The sequence below is a fragment of the Acanthochromis polyacanthus genome, chromosome 11 (assembly GCF_021347895.1).
Source record: "Acanthochromis polyacanthus isolate Apoly-LR-REF ecotype Palm Island chromosome 11, KAUST_Apoly_ChrSc, whole genome shotgun sequence".
Taxonomy (NCBI): Eukaryota; Metazoa; Chordata; class Actinopteri; family Pomacentridae; genus Acanthochromis; species Acanthochromis polyacanthus.
In genome coordinates, this window is record NC_067123.1 from 20,370,401 (window position 1) to 20,386,685 (window position 16,285).

At 40.3% G+C, this 16,285-nt stretch overlaps 2 protein-coding genes across 2 annotated transcripts in view; one reads left to right on the forward strand and one right to left on the reverse strand.

Annotated features, from left to right (window-relative positions):
* LOC110951148 (collagen alpha-1(IX) chain-like) overlaps nt 1–404 on the forward strand; it is a 45,929-nt gene extending 45,525 nt beyond the window's left edge. The window contains exon 38 of the mRNA XM_051955216.1: nt 1–404. This exon is cut by the window's left edge and continues 656 nt beyond it. The gene's annotated coding sequence lies outside the window, so the exon portion shown is untranslated.
* A 511-nt stretch (nt 405–915) lies between these two features.
* The window catches only part of LOC110951139 (collagen, type XXII, alpha 1), a 62,918-nt gene continuing 47,548 nt past the window's right edge, over nt 916–16,285 (reverse strand). The window contains 22 exon segments of the mRNA XM_051955231.1: nt 916–5,148; nt 5,233–5,310; nt 6,134–6,205; nt 6,208–6,315; nt 6,422–6,488; nt 6,625–6,804; nt 7,504–7,548; nt 7,660–7,695; nt 7,792–7,863; nt 10,632–10,685; nt 10,839–10,892; nt 12,597–12,650; nt 14,136–14,180; nt 14,274–14,327; nt 14,415–14,468; nt 14,584–14,637; nt 14,814–14,867; nt 15,015–15,068; nt 15,185–15,238; nt 15,519–15,572; nt 15,887–16,000; nt 16,093–16,128. Of these exon segments, the coding sequence (XP_051811191.1) occupies nt 4,955–5,148; nt 5,233–5,310; nt 6,134–6,205; nt 6,208–6,315; nt 6,422–6,488; nt 6,625–6,804; nt 7,504–7,548; nt 7,660–7,695; nt 7,792–7,863; nt 10,632–10,685; nt 10,839–10,892; nt 12,597–12,650; nt 14,136–14,180; nt 14,274–14,327; nt 14,415–14,468; nt 14,584–14,637; nt 14,814–14,867; nt 15,015–15,068; nt 15,185–15,238; nt 15,519–15,572; nt 15,887–16,000; nt 16,093–16,128 (1,587 nt within the window). The 3' untranslated portion in view covers nt 916–4,954.

Genomic DNA, 16,285 nt, shown 5'->3' on the forward strand with positions numbered 1-16,285 from the left:
TGTTGAAGAGAACTTCAAACCAGGTGCCACTGACCCATCTTCACTGCAGTAATGTTAGGAGTTGAATCGGATGACGTGGAACTGTGGCTGACGAAACATGCTGATAATGAACATAAGACCTGAACTGACATCTCCAACAATGTGCTCTTAAATTTAAGACCACACTTTTGTTTTCCTGTTTTTTTCACATTAGTGTTCTTTCTCTTATTACATTGTAATAAAGTGATATGTTTTGGAAGTGTTGTACAGTACCGTATGAAAACACAACGCTGTCTGTCTTAGAGCTGCTGCAGCCAAGTAAGCTGAAAATTAAGCAAACCTTTTTTTTTTTTCTTTTTTTTTTACAAATGATCACTGATATTCCACCGCGTCTCTACAGTAAAATGCTTTTGTGTTGAAAACAAGGTCCTTTGGTTGTTATGGATATAATGTTGATTCAGGAGGGCATTTCACAGTTGCCTGGTTACAAAGCAGAGTCAACATCATCCCCACCTCTGTCTGCACAGCACAAATACATTCACAGATCAAATATGACCTTTAAGCAAGCTGCTGGAAAGGAGTTAGCAAAGCCCCCAACCCAAGGACATGCCTCTGATCTGACAGATCTTATCACGCCTCAGAGACAATAGGTTTTAAGTTGTGTGCTGTTATGTAGCGAAAGCGTGCTCCTGGTTCATGAAATCTGATTCAGCAAGAGACTGATGCTTGATTTCCATATTCAGCTTTCAGATATTAAACATGATGGATGTCAGAAGAGCAAAGAATACCTGTAATGTATTATCTCGTAAATGTGTAAGTGACAGAACTAACCTGGGGCTCTTAGACACTTGAAATAAATATCATCAGAGATGTAATTTATGAAAAAGGACTAGGAAAGTTTTCAATACAACAATAATTCAAAACAAAGCCAAAGCCTGTATTATAAAATGAATCTGTTCCAGTCTTTATTATACAGTACAGTACAGGTGTCTTTCCAATACTTACAATATGCTACTATTTTAAAATATCTTAGCACCAATTTATCAGGAAAAAAAATGGGAAAAGGGTTAATAATTTTTACTTAATGCTTTCAAACGCATTTGTATTTGTTCAAATTGTGAATAATTTAGAAGTATAACTTAAAAGTATGGCCTTTATGCATTACAAATTTTAAGCTATTTGCAGCAACTCACCATCCTACCCTGTAACACAAAGCCTGATAGGTAACTGTAACAAGCATTTACAAAACTACACAACAACAATACTGTTCAATAGTAAACCGCTAATAGAGAAGCAGCTAACAGATGTATTAAAGAGTAGAAAGGTCATTTAGGAATAAACTTGTGAAAATACTGTACATTTACATTTGACTGCATTTAAAGCTGCTCTGTACGGTTTGGAGAAAGGCGCTAATATGTACTGCAGCTAACTAACATTTGCTAAGAGCTGCTCTGAAGGCAACATATATCTCATTGATGGCAGAGGTAACAACGACTTTGATGCAACATCACAAAACGTCAAAAATGTAAAAGCAAATATAAAAATTGATCACACTGTGTTTTACAAGTTAGCTACAGCCTTGTCAAGTTGTAAACATGCAGTTGGGGGTGTTAACACCAGCTAGCTAGCTAGATGAATGTTTAACCTTAAAATGACCAAGAATTAATGATTAGGTCAGTTGAATTTGTATTTAAGTTCCAATGAGACCTCTTTATTTGAAACCACTCAGTTACTGCAGTGCTGCAACAAGGGAAGTTTTGCTTTAAATTTAATATTAGAATTAGCCACTAAAATCTACTGGTCATAGGACACCAAGAAAGGCAACCACGGATTCACCTTGTCGACCAGAAAAGTTCTGGTTCTAGAAACAGTAACAGAGTGGGCGTGCATGTCCACCAGCTTGTTGCAGAACTGCTGTGTCACCATGACAATTATATTTCTTCCCATTTTTACAGCGAATGTTGGTCAGGAAAAACAAAGCAAGATGGCCGACCCTGCAAGATAGAAGCATCCTTTTGGAAACATTTACATCAGTCCTGCTAAATTGTACATGATGAACAGGAAGGTGTTTCAATGTTTAATATCTAAGTTACTATAGCACTACAGATAACATCAACAACAAACTGACCAGTCAAATTGATAGAGATGTCTGTCATTGAGTTTGGTTTAGTTGCGAATATCTTGAATTCCATAATGACAAGTCCGAATTGTTGTGCCTGATGCTGCTCATGTAAGGCTTCCCATTGGATACTGTATATGAAAGCAGGAGTAAATTTTCATTTAAAAAACATACTGAACTAGAAAGAACTCATGAACGAGGAGGTCTTTTTTTTCTAGACTTGTGATCTTTAACCTCAGGCTGCTTCTGCATGGTGGTAAAACTGTGTTTCATATGCAGTTACAGTTGCAGGACCATAATTGGTTTGAACAGTAAGCTGTTTCTCCACTTGCAGCAGTCTGATCTAACTAAAGATATTTGCAACAACATTTCACACAGTCAAAACTCTAATTAAACATATCTGTAATGACATTTTGACTAAGCAGAACTCCAGTTTCAGATATCTATTACATTAATCCTGCTAGCTCAGACTTAATTTAAGATATCTCCACTAGTTGAATTAAACTGTAGATATCTGAAGCTGGGATTAATACTGGTTATAATTCAGCTGAAATGTAATGGGAATTTGCGATGAGAAACAGTACGCACATGAATGGTAAAGATAAAATTATTTGTCCTGAAAGTGGATATCTGAAATGTTCTTTTTGACCGGTAAAACTGAATTATGGATATTTGCAAATCATATCCAGTCTAGCTATTCAATGTTAATATGAATGGCCATATACATTATGGTTAAAGATGCTATGTGCAAAATAAGTGGTACAGAAAGTGTTTTTATCCAATTATTCATTGTGTTTCCATGTTCAACATGAAACAGCTTTTCAGGATATAAAACCTCTTATTTTGTCTAAAACATGTGGAACCTGTCAAACTTGGATTAGCAATTTAGAACAATACCAATTCAGTCTACATTAGTGGAAATGCGTTTTGAGTGTGTCAAATTTAGCAAGAGAGGGTTTTGTTGTTTACAAATTTTAGAAAATGAGATTTTTCTTCATTCGAAAATGACACGCTGTTGCTTTAACTCAGCATGTTTAATCATTTATGCCTCCAGAACAGCTACAGAAATATTGGTCAACCAGAAAACCAGTCTGCTTTACCAACACCTTAAAAACCGAATGGTGTCAGAGTCGCACCTTCACATTCTTCATGAATGACCTTCCATTAGATAACCTGAGCAAGGGGTGAAAAGAATGACTGGCCATTATAGTAAGTCATATTGTACAGTTTGGCAGTTCTTCTTCTCTACAAATTTGCACTTTCACTTCTTGCGGTGGGCATTGATGTGTTTCTTCTTCTTTTTTAAAGGAAGACAGATGTGATACCTTTAGTGGAGGCTATTAAAAAGGTTCTAGATGACCAGGAAGTCTGAGGTTGGGGAGTATAATAAAGTATAATTGGTCCGTGAGGGACATAAGGCAAAGCATCTCTCAAATGGTTACCACAATGGTCCGGTCATCAAGATGCAGGAAAGCAAGTCTTCCAGTTTTAGCTTCCAGGGGACAAATAAGAGAAGCAATGTGTTTTCGGAGCAGGGCTGAGCTGCCTGGTCGCTGCCACAGCGCAGGCACTTAATAAGCCTCAGCGAACACCGAGGAAGTGACACATTTAGAGAAAGCAGTGTGAAACAGGCAGCTTTTCAAGAAAGGTGAACAAAGGCTGCAATTATACCACCTCCTCAAAGCTGTTTGCTGCTTGGGTCTATGCATAGCTCCGAGAGAGAATGACGAGAGCCACTTCATTAAACATGAAAGTACAAATCTAACAATGACATTTCCTCCTGTCTTGACTTCTCCCTTTTAAACTTTGGTTTGGGAAGAGTTGTATGGGTGAGTCTGGAGCAAATCATTACATGGAGCGTACAGTATTTTGGGCAGATTTGCAAACAAATTCATAAGATTTTATTTTATTGACATATCTATTATTTTACACAAATAAGCATGGATTTTGGAATGGAATCCTTCAAATTTCTCCCAAAGTTTTAAACTGTATTGCTGAGGCGCTAATTCATGAGTTGTGACAGAGACGACATTTCTGCCGCCTCCAATTTATTCCCGGGAAAATAAGATCTGGTTTCCTACCCGTCTAAACAAACCAGACTTGTTCATTTCAATAAATCAAGCACAATTTCAATGTGTTGAGGGGTAGATTTCTCTAAAACTTATTTCATTTTTCTGCCTGTTTTAGGATGCCAATACTGCCCAAAATGAGGTGATATAATAACACTGCAACCGGCTTGGAGGCAAAAAGTGTACAAATGTGGACATTCATCATTCTGCACACAAACTCATTAATTGTCCTCCCACACTAAACCTCTGCCTCCCTTTTCTCATCAATGACAGTATAACAGATTATTCCCATGACTGAGTAATCACCACCTCATTGGTAGAAGATCCCAAGCAAGAGTTTGATTTAGTGATCAGTAGCCGACATAGTGCAGCTGTGAAGGGTAACTGGTGTAAAACAGCATGAGGCAGGCAGGAAAACGCCTGGTTCAAGTGTTGAGACAATGAAATGATATGATATCAGACCGCCAAATCTTCACTCCTGTTGGAGACTGGGTGTTGCACCATCCTTGTTATCTTTATGTTACAGGGAGCATGCAAGTGAGAGGGAAAAAAACTGTTTAGCTGCCCTCTGTAGCCCATAACAGATCCGAAAAAAGTCCTGCGTTGCTCAATCCCCATCCATCCCAAGCTTCGTACCAAAAACAAAACAAAGAATCTGACCGGCAGCGCCTGTTGCTTCAGCCCTCCGCACTGAGGTTAGCTTGAAAAAGAAAAGTTCTTGATTCAGACTGACACGACCAAGTTCATAAATACAGCCAGACTACCGGCTCTGTGTGTCTTTTCTTCTTTAAGTCCCCTTCACATTTTTGGTGTGGGGTCTTTGTGCCAGGCTGGCGTAGTAGGCACACTGGGAGGGGTCGCACTGGCCGGGAGGACCTGGAGGTCCAGGCTGACCGTGGGGGCCGGGGTTTCCTGCCTCTCCCTGGGCTCCCGCTGCTCCTGGACTTCCGTCTTTGCCGTAACCAGGCATACCTGCTGGACCTAGAGCGGACAGAGGAGCAATTATGGAGTCTAAACTTGATCATTATTAAGAATTAGAGCAGTAAATCAGAGTCTAAGTGTTACCCATGGGGCCAGGCGGGCCTTGCTCTCCTCTGTCACCAACACCTGTGTCTCCTTTTTCTCCTTTTGATCCTTTCTCACCTGGAAGAAAAGGGGAACAATCAACAGGATTTCTGTACATGGTGTCTTAATGAATCATTCTGAACAGCTGTGAGTAGACAGTGTAGAGGGAGAGAACAACAAGAGAAGGAAGAAGATGATATGCTTCAAGCTTATGATCACCTATACGGTGCAGCTAAATTCACCACAGACACAGTCTAAAAGATACATTTTCAATTTCTTTTGTAAGATGTCTCAACAAGTGGAAAATACGATTACAGCCCTTAAAATGATAACTACATTAACCCTTTGCACCCCAAAACCATGCTCTTTTTCAAAAAAGTACTATAATTACACTATCAGGGCCACAAACTTTAAAAACAGAAAAAATAGTCTAATTTTTAACTTTCCAATTATCCATGAAGTAATCCTACTGTTCTTTTTTTAATTTAAACTAAATGATAATTCTTGCTTTAAAAGTATCTGGATTTTCTGTCCTTTAAACAAAGCCAGGCTGTTCACTAATGTTTAAATTCTCTAAGCTAAGGTAAGCTGACTGAGAGCACAGTAGCTCCTTTTTTATCTTACCATTATGAGAGTAGCATCATTATTTTCATCCATTTCTTCTAAATACAGCAAATTAATGTCATTATTTGCATCAGATGCCCCTCCTCTCTGATGTAAAAGATCCATTAAATGCTAGTGAACATACACAAAGACATCAAATGAAAAATTCTCCTGAAGGTTCATAACTATCAGTCATCTCATTCGAGAGGGGTTATCTTGTAATACTAGTACAGTAAACAGTGCACAACAACCTTAGAAAGGACACACACAACAACACTGCTCTGAGTCTTTGTCCTACCCTTCGGGCCCATGGGTCCCCTGGGTCCTTCTCCTCCGTTCTGTCCAGGCATACCAGGTTCTCCGGGGGGCCAGGACGTCCAGTGCTGCCATCCTTACCAGGCGGGCCTGGGGGTCCTGGGCGGCCCGCTGTACTCTTCACGTGGGCTGGCTGGATCTGAGCCATGAGGTAAGCTAGTTTTGCTGGACACAAAAGAAAAGTTAGTGAAGCTGCATGTAACTCTGCTGAGGTTATTATAAATTAGCTCAAACATCCTAATGGGCTCCAGAGGAAAAATGGTGTCCTCACCATCTAATTGTTTTGCCAGCTCCTCCTGGATGAGCCGTCTCATCTGCTCCAGTGACACTGACTCTCCCTGAAGTGGCAGAGATGTTAATGAACAACTCAATTATTAATACCTCCATCTAAATCATTTGCTGGTGCGGTGCTTGTTGCTGTGGTACCAACACTGTTTCTAAATTCTCTTTAACTGTTTCACTGATATGACTCACCCTGGGGCCTGGGAGACCGGGGTTTCCTGAAGGTCCTTGTGGCCCTGGGGCTCCTATTTCTCCTGGCGGTCCCGACATGCCCATCATCCCCGTGTGGCCTTTTCTACCTGGGGGGCCGGGGTTTCCGGGCATACCTGGATCTCCTGAATGTCCTTTGTCTCCCTTTGTACCCGGGTCTCCCTAAATTAGACGACAACATCTTTGTGAATGCTTCAGCTTCAGATATTTGAAGTAGTCCAGATTTATAGACAGAAACGAGTGAGTGAACAGTGGAAATGGAGTTTTACTAATTGGGAAGTGCAAGTCAGAATAATTTAGACCATCAAACTCCCTATTATGATTTTTCTTTTTAATAAAAAACCCAACATTACCAAACTGTGTGCACTTATTACCATTCTGTTCTCTTGCTTTGTAATTTGCTCCCTCAGTTTATTCATCCTTAAACTACATTATTTTTCTATTAATATGGGTTGTATTCCTCTTTACTTAGACTCTGTCTGATTCGGGATTTACAAAGTTGCTCAGAGTACATCAGACTGGTGCACCGACTCCTTGGATGGGTTGGGTATTTTGTAATCCATTGTGTAGACAATACACTTTCATATGTTGGTAATTCCTGCACAGTGTAGCCCAATTTATGGGAATTTTCTCATTGAGTTCATCTACTTGCTTTTACAAAAATAATATTTGTTCTTTGTGTACTACTTTAACTACATGCAGATTACGCTGATCTTTTCTCAGCTTTGTTGAACATTGATCTAAACTATATGTCAAACATCAAGGGCCACTATAAAGGAGGAGGTGAATTTCTTGTAAGACTGAAGCAATAAATCTGATTCTGATGCTGATGATATATTTGTTTACATTCAAAGTTCTCACCTTATCGCCTTTGGTTCCACGATCACCAAATCTGCCTGGCATTCCCTACAAAACACCACAGACAAGCAGCTGTGAGTAAGAAATAATCTTACAGCATACAGTATGGATGTTATATAATTAGAACAGCAGTCATTGGTGATTTCTGGAGGTTCCTACCTGTTTCCCTTCTGGGCCAATCGGACCAGGTGGACCCTGGAAACAAAAGCAAAAGTCAACATTAGTGTTGGCTGCATATGTTTGTGAGCTGCGATTAATCTTTAAACCAAAAAGAATAAGTGGAGCACTCACCGCCGGGCCTTTAGGCCCACTAAAGCCCGGTAATCCTGGGTTGCCAGCTTCTCCCTTGTCTCCTCTAAGACCCTGTACGACAGCAGCAACATGACCATCCATCACACGCATGCACGTGGCATACTGTACATGTATTCTGAAAGCTTCACTCATTACTGAGGATTCAGCAAGATTAATGTGTAGCTGCAAAAATCTCATAAACCAATCTTGTGGCAGGACATGGCAGCTTGAAAAGATTAAAAATCATATTTACAAGAGACATGTGGGCCTGAAGACGAGCTGGCTGCAGCAACCACAGACTCATGCATACAGAAGCCGGATTACGTTCATCTTCTTTTGTTCGTCTGCACTATTCAAAAAGTTCTCTTCTCTTTATATGCTGCTAAAGAAATATCCTGATTTTCTTCTCCATCCCCTCTGCTTGTCTGCCTGCGCTACACAATCGTTGCTTTGTGTGGCGAATTTGAACATCTAAGAACAGTTTTGGTTAGTGTCTAATCCTACGTCTAAATACCTTCAACGTCCACTGAAATCACTGTGTCCTCTTCTAACCTTTGTGCATTGTGATTTGTGGCCTCGTCCCCTCAAGGCTGTTCCTGACGATCTGCTCCCTCTGCTGACTGATACCATCGACTGCTCTCTGATAGCTGGCTGCATATCGTCTGCCCTCCAGTTAGCAACAGTTACTCCTCCTCCCAAGAAAACCAGTCTTCAGCCCACAGACCAGTGCACAGCTACTTCTCTTTATTTCCACAACACATTAACGTTCTGATGCACCAACACAAAATCTCACTGTGTTCATGCAGCATTTCATTACTGTTGTAATTGTTCGTGGCAACCTCTGTGCACACAGGTTCCCATGAAAATCCCACATATTCATCATAACTGGGTGACCTTTTAACACACTGCCTGCATGTATAGTTAAATAAACAAGTATGACCTCAGCATACACTGTAAAAAATACATTTAAAAACATTTTAACTGAAATTATATGAACAGTTTAATGCTATTCTATGCATTTTCCCCATTTTGTTGCAGTACAGATGATAATATGTAAAACTGCTTCAAGAATTTTACTTTTATTGTGGGCAGTCTGAGGCACACCTGTGCACTAATCATGGTGTCTAATCAGTATGTTGATATGGCACACCTGTGAGGTGGGATGGATTATCTCACTATCACAGATTTAGACAGATTTGTGAACAATATTTCAGAGAAATGGTGATATTGTGTATGTGGAAAAAGTTTTAGATCTTTGAGTTCATCTCATAAAAAATGGGAGCAAAAGCAAAAGTGTTGTATTTATATTTTTGTTGAGTGTATAATTTTACAAGTCAAACATTTAAAAAACAGGTTAAAACTGTAAATAATGTCCACAATTAATTTGTCTTCCAAGCGATTTTTCCTCATATTATTGCAGTCATTAATTATATAGTAACTTTCTTCAAATTTATAGAATAATTTGTATATATATTTTAGTTATTTTGACTTATTAGAATTATACTGCCAGTGGCTGTCTTCCATATGATAGTTTCAAGTTCTTGTAGTTTCATATTGCATTTTTAAAAATGACACATTTGCCTCAAATTTCCCTTGAAGTATCCCAATTTTATTTATTTATTTATACCTACCATTATCTCCCTCACTGACATCCCTAGGTGTTAACATATGCAGATTGAGTAATCGTAAAGACTGAGGACCAATTCCATTCCCCTCACTTCACTTTACCCTTCTGTTTTTGTCCTGCCGTGCAGGGTAAGTTGTCCTATTTCTTTTAGGGAGCAGTGACAATCTAGTCCTTCAAATTACTCTCAATGCAAAAGCCTATTGGCAGCATAGCAAATGAAAGGTTATTTATAAAAATATAATTATAAATTAGGACTGGACTTTACTGTTAAACCCTAAGATCTGGTTATTTTTATCATAATTTAACTACTTTTAATTTTAAGTTCTGATCTCATTAATGTATTGTATCGTCATTGTATCCATCATTTAATTTCATCATACTATATAAAATTTCATCCAAATCCGTTGAGTAATGTTGCTAACAGACAGATAAACAGACAAACGTACACGAATCATCACATAACTCCGCTGCGCTCCTTGGGGGAGTGATAATAAACGTGAACCTATCCATTAAAGGAGATTCTGTAACTTTTCTACCAATCCTCTCAGCTGCTCATCTTGGCCTGCTGTCTCAGAATCAACCAATATGGCCACCTTGACTAGACACGCTTCTCTGTGCAAAACCTCCCAATCCTCATGTGATCTTGTTTGCCACCTGCATCACCGGATGATTCAGACTCTTTCTCACCAGGGACTCTGTGTAGATTTCTCTGTGGATGCACTCATGAAAGTCATGACCTGATCACAAGCCCTGAGCTTCCAGAAGATGATCTACATCAACCTATTCCCTCTGCCATGAGTGTTCTCCTACCAGCAGCAACCTGGTCAATTCCTTTCTATTGTAGTTCACCCAGGAGATGCGATGTTCCCTCCCCGGCCATGCAAACATTTCCTCCAATCCTCCATCACAATCTGACAGCTTATTTCTTCAAGAAATCCTTTACAGCCTCCTCCTGCCTTCAGTTGCATCCCACGTACAGGCACCCTATTATTACTAAAAATGCAACTTGCTCCTACTCTTCTCACTGTTTCTCCACTTAATGCAAATCTTTCTGTAAAAAGCATTTGTCGCTGTGTCTGATCAAAGTTTCACGGCTCTTTTCATGACTTTCCTTCAAGGTAGGAGGTTTGTTATACTGATGTGAAAACAAGGCCGCAGAGAGAGAGAAAAAAAGCAGAGTTTCATTATGTACATTAGCAACAGATAAACTCACTGGTGTTCCAGGAAGACCTGGTTTTCCCGATGGTCCTGGTTCACCTGGCTTGCCCTGCGATGCAAAAAAGAAAAGAAAGAATGAGGAAATTGATGGGTAAGAACAGGGAGAGAAATGAGTGGAGTGCCACTTTGTCTGATTGACATTGTGCTGCCTCTGTCCTCTGCCTGCATCAGACTGTCCTACCAGTGATTGAAAATGACTCACCGACTCTCCTCTTGGACCAATAAGTCCTTCTGGGCCTGGAGGTCCCTTAGAGCCCTGTAAAAACAAAACAACTGGCACTTTTATCACGTCTCCTGCACGTTGAAATCACAGTAACTTCATCATATTTCATCTTCAGGGCATACAGAGAGAAACGGCAGTTGTGATCATTTCGATCTTTATTGGAATACAGCCTCTACCGCAGTACAGTTAAATCTGAACTCCTGTTTTTGTCAAAGGAGTAGGTGGAAAATATATTCTTACTTTAGGAGACTTGTGCTGTGAGAACATTCTGTTTCCACGCCTCACAGCCACAAGATGAGTTTGGTGAAAGAGTTTCTGTGAAGTGTTGCTGCATATTCTGCCACTTGACAAATGGTGGGATATAAGAGCTGCAGTCTTTAAACGTGTATGTGAGAGAGTTTCAGTCTGTCATTTGATCAATGGGACAAAACCTCTTATACTGAGTCAAAGGACACAACGCTGCACAGCAATGACTAGACCGCTGGTGTTGCATAGACATGATTAAGGATTCTGGTGGTGGTGTGCTGGGAAATTTTGCATTCCGTCCAAAACTTTTTTTTTAGACTGAGAGAGAATTATCTGCATTCTCTCAGTCAATGTGCGACTGGCTCCAGACAACAGTAATGATTATTCTCAAGAACTAGGCGAGCAAAGAAGCCAGCAAAGAATGCACAGGGCAGAAAATCATAGAGGATAGGGATGACAAATACTGCTGCAGGGTGGCATGCATATGAGTTTTATACAGAAAAGACATCAGGGAAAGCTAAAGAAAAGGCAGACTGATTCATTTTTTGTCATGTGCAATTCATGCTTTTAAAGGTGTCTTCTGTGCATTGTATGCATTATTAATATGAATAAAGAATCCTAATGCAGCATTTTATAGGGTGATATAGGGTAAATACTAAATAGCATGTTTCATTGTGGTGGTTACAATTTATATACGTGTCAAAAATACAAATTATGTACATGAAAAGAACAAGGGCGTATTTTTCCCTTTTGGGTTGATTTTCTTGCTGAAATCTCACTGGACACTGTTCTACTTTTGTTACCCCACCATCATCCAGAGGAAAGCTGTTTTCATATTATGTGCTCACAGCAATGAGCTTAACAGGAAGCACCAAGTTGTTCGCATAAGGCTTATTGACCTAAATGAACACCATGATGTATTCATACAGTCTTAAAACTAGGGATTGAGAACACAAACTCCTCAGGAAAATATTTGCTGAGGAGAAAAAAAATCAAGAGAGAAGTGGAATCATTTTCTCATAGACTTTTATATAATTAAGCTTGTTTTTTTTTCCAACCAGAGGAGTCGCTCCCTGCTGGCGATTAGAAAGAATGCAGATTTAAGGCAATTCTGCATTTTCAGACCCGGAAGTTTCATCCATCTTTTATATACAGAGCATCTATGCAGCCTGAAAGGTAAACCTGTAGACACTACAAAGTGACAAAAGAAGTTCTCCTCAATATGTTCAGCAGGTTAAAAATAATTTAACATATAATTTTAATTACATCTTAATAAAGAATATAATTAACACTAATTATATCAATATTATTCTAAACATTTAACAGTCAACATTAGTCAGACTTAAGGTTGTAAAGTATACAACTCTTAATAGTAAATATACAAATGGATAAGTATTGATCTCTCTAAAAGTATCAGATGTCTAAGAAGGAGTCTAAAAATAATAACCAGCAGAACAATCTGTAATGTGTTATGTATAAGGCTGAACATACCTCCTTCCCAGGCTTGCCGTCACGTCCAGAAGGTCCAGGCTTTCCATCTTCTCCCTATGTGCCCCATGAGGAAATATATAGGATGAATAAAAAGAGAAAATTCAAGTTTTGAGTTAGGGTTGACTCCGTAGCCCAGCAGGAAACTGGTATTAGCAATGCAACATTTTTACCATCAGCTTGTCACCCTAAAGGCCCTGTCTGGTAAAAATCATGCTTTTTACCTTGCTATCATGTCCATTTCATGGTATGCTGGAAAACATATCAACAGTTTTTATAGGTTTAATATATGATAGAAGGACCAGAGAGTCACTTTGGCAGCAGAGGGATGATTCATAGCACAACCTTTAAGTGCCTTTGTCAGCTTTGCTGCCGCATAACATACTGTGGCTCTGCAGGCTAGAGGTCCGCAGAGTTAATCATACGAATCTAAATGACATTTCAACATTGTGTCAAGGCCCTGTGCTAAATCTGCATTCCTTTTAATTTCCTGAATAACAGTGCATATAATGTCCATATGACTGACATTTAGCGACAGTAATTATAAGCAGTGCAGGGTAGAGCTCAGTGTCTATGGCAACACTTCACAGTTCCTCTAATAAGTTGTCTGCAGTGTGGCAGCGCGGGCCGCGGGGCTGAGAGGCTGCCTGGCTCGCTGTGGCTCATTCAGAGCTTCTGTAATGAGCCGTGCCATTGGTCACGGGGCTGTGGCAGAAACCTTTTCCTGCAGGTGTGTGCTGTGTGAGAGGCAAAGCAGCAGGTGCAGTGATTCTCTGGGAGAAGGTGTGTGAAAAAGTGCCAGTGTCAGGCATATCTTGACATCGCAGTGCGGCATGAATGTGGCCGTGTGCTCGTCCCGGCTCTCCTGCAGTGAGTAGTGTCAGGAATAGCTGCTGAACAGAGGGTGTTATCTTTGCAAAAAACCCTCCTTTACACCATATTCTTTTCTGTGCAATTATAAAAGTGATGGTGCCGAACTTTTCAGAACCAGCAATGATTGCACTTACAGCCGAATTTGTCATTTTTGCAGCCCGAGATGTTTTTTATTAGTGTTGAATTCTCCAAACCTTTTTAAGACATTTTAAAGGTGAATATTTAAATTGTACACTACTTTTTTTCAAATTGTGGAAGCTTTCTCTGCACAGTCTTGTCAAAGCAGGACCAAAAAGTGAAAAACTGTAGCTTCTAGGGGTGAAAAATCTACCGCTGCTTGTTCTTTTATTTTTGCTTGTTAAAGTCTATTACAATTGCATTGTACTATTATGTCCTCATAACTTATTTTGAAAGAGTAAAATGAAGTAACACCACATGAAAAAGGAATAATCATACTACATGTAGCTCCAGTGAAACACACTGGATGCTCATTTTTTCTACTTTTCATTACAGCAAAAGGTGAACAGTTTTCCAGATATTAAGTCAGTGTGGCTCCCTGATGATGCTGGAGTTCATTAGGCAGGTAAGTAGTGCCAAAGAATGAAAAATGGAAATACTTGCATTGCTATCTTAAATGTAAACAGCTCGTATACACAAAATGAAGCTGACCTTAGGTCCTTGAGCTCCTGGTTCTCCTCTGTGGCCTTTAAAGCCCTGGAGGAAGAGGAGAAGGAGTCAGTCAGTCACAGCAATTTGCACTGTGCAACTTCATTCTATCAGATCTGTTTACTGTTGGTTGTCACTTACAGGGAGGCCCCTTAGTCCTGGGTTTCCTGGAGGTCCGGGCTCACCTTGCTTGCCCTGGACATAAAACAGAAATAGCCATAATAAAATGTCTGAGCACATTAACCAATCAGATGTAGCTAAACACAGTGAATGTCTACTTACAGGTTCTCCTGTTTCACCTGGTCTGCCATCTTTTCCCATTTTTCCAGGCTGACCCTGCAAAAGAAATGATCATTTACCATCTTCAGTTGTGAACACCAGCAATCTTATTTTAAGATTGCATGAACTATACGAATATTCATGATCCTTTAGATCAAATTATTTTTCTTACTATCAAGCCAGGGAGACCTGGTGGTCCCTGGATTCCTTTGAGACCTTCTTTGCCCTAACAAAAACAAACAAACACAAGCAGGTCACCATCACCACAGAAAAAGAAATGATTAATAGCCACTATTACCACAGAGGCTGACTGACCTACATGCTAGAGGAGAGAGGTTTGTACAATAAAGACACATGGGTAATACGTTTTGTGAGGGGAAAGTACACAGAGTGCAGCCTGACCTTTTCTCCAGGGGGCCCCGGGGGACCCACAGGTCCAGGCTGTCCATCGGTACCCTGAAGAGGAAAAAGATAGTATCAGTGAGGGTCAACAGAAATAGAAAGACCATATCCAAACAAATGAGCCCCATTAACAAAAGGTTAAGTGTTTGGATCATCTGAGGAGCTTGTACAAACGCAAACCAACCCAAAATAGAGACTTACAGGTGTACCCATTAATCCAGCAGGACCTGGATGGCCTGGGGGACCTGGGTGACCCTGTTAATACAGATAATAGTGATTAAAAACAAAATATAATGAATTCATAGCATGGCATAGATAGTATAAAGACTGTTCCTTTAAGCACAGACAGAGAAAGCAGATGACAAATCTACCTTGTCTCCTTTGTCTCCTGGGCCTCCAGGAGGTCCTCGATCACCTTTTATACCCTGTGGAGAAAAGGAAAAAGGATTATATGAAATGTCATATTTCAGGGGGAAAGTATCCAGCTGACAAACTTTTGTCAGTGGAAAATAAAATCTCAAAAGTTCAACATATCACCAAGGAAACAGGTGTAGAAGAGTATATATTCCTTTTGAAATATGATTCAACACTTATTCAGCCTGCTACCAGAACCTTGTGAAATAAAACAAAAAAAGTGTTGACTGAGGCAACTAATTAGTTTTTGGCCATGGGACCAATGTAAGTGCAGTTATTGTGCAAACATGCCTTTCCGCCGTCAGCTCCAGGGGGCCCTTGAGGTCCTGCTGGTCCCGCTGGGCCCTGTAATGACACAGCAGACCATCAGTCTCTGTCCAGGGAGACAGTGGCGAGTGCTGTCACCGGGTCCTAATCGTTCACTGCTGCCCCCAGAGGAGGCTGAGCTAATGATGCAGACAGAGCCTCCCCATCCGTCACAGCACAGTGACTGATGATGACAAAACTCGGACCTCATGCCTCACACAGCGCTAATGCACTGCTGACACACATTTTATATTACCCCTTTAAGATGAGCCGCGGTAATATAATAGACTTCACATTACAGGAGATGTGAGGTTATTAACAATAATGATGAGATGTTAATGGCTTTGTCCTACTTGGTATCCATCTTGGCCACTTTTCCCAGGGGGTCCCTGTTGTCCTTTATCTCCTGGGAGTCCTGGGAGTCCGGGAGGTCCAGGTGGACCTGCAGGGCAGTCTGAGCAAACATCCTAAAGGTGGTACAGACATGTTTGTGTTAAAGAGTCCAAGGATGCAAACCTGAAGTGTTTTCTCATTGAAGAGGAGTGTAGATGCTGCTTACCTTTAGGTTTAGGTCAGAAAGGTCAGCTGCCTTTCCCTGAGAGACAAAAGAACAAGTTCATCATTAAGAGAAGAGGGTTCTGTTTGGTGGAGTTCTGTCCAATAGTGTCTTTAGTATATGGCCTAAATGTGTCAGTGTCTGAACATTACAACCATATGACTGTGTCTGCAGAACATCTCCCTCCAATCTTAAA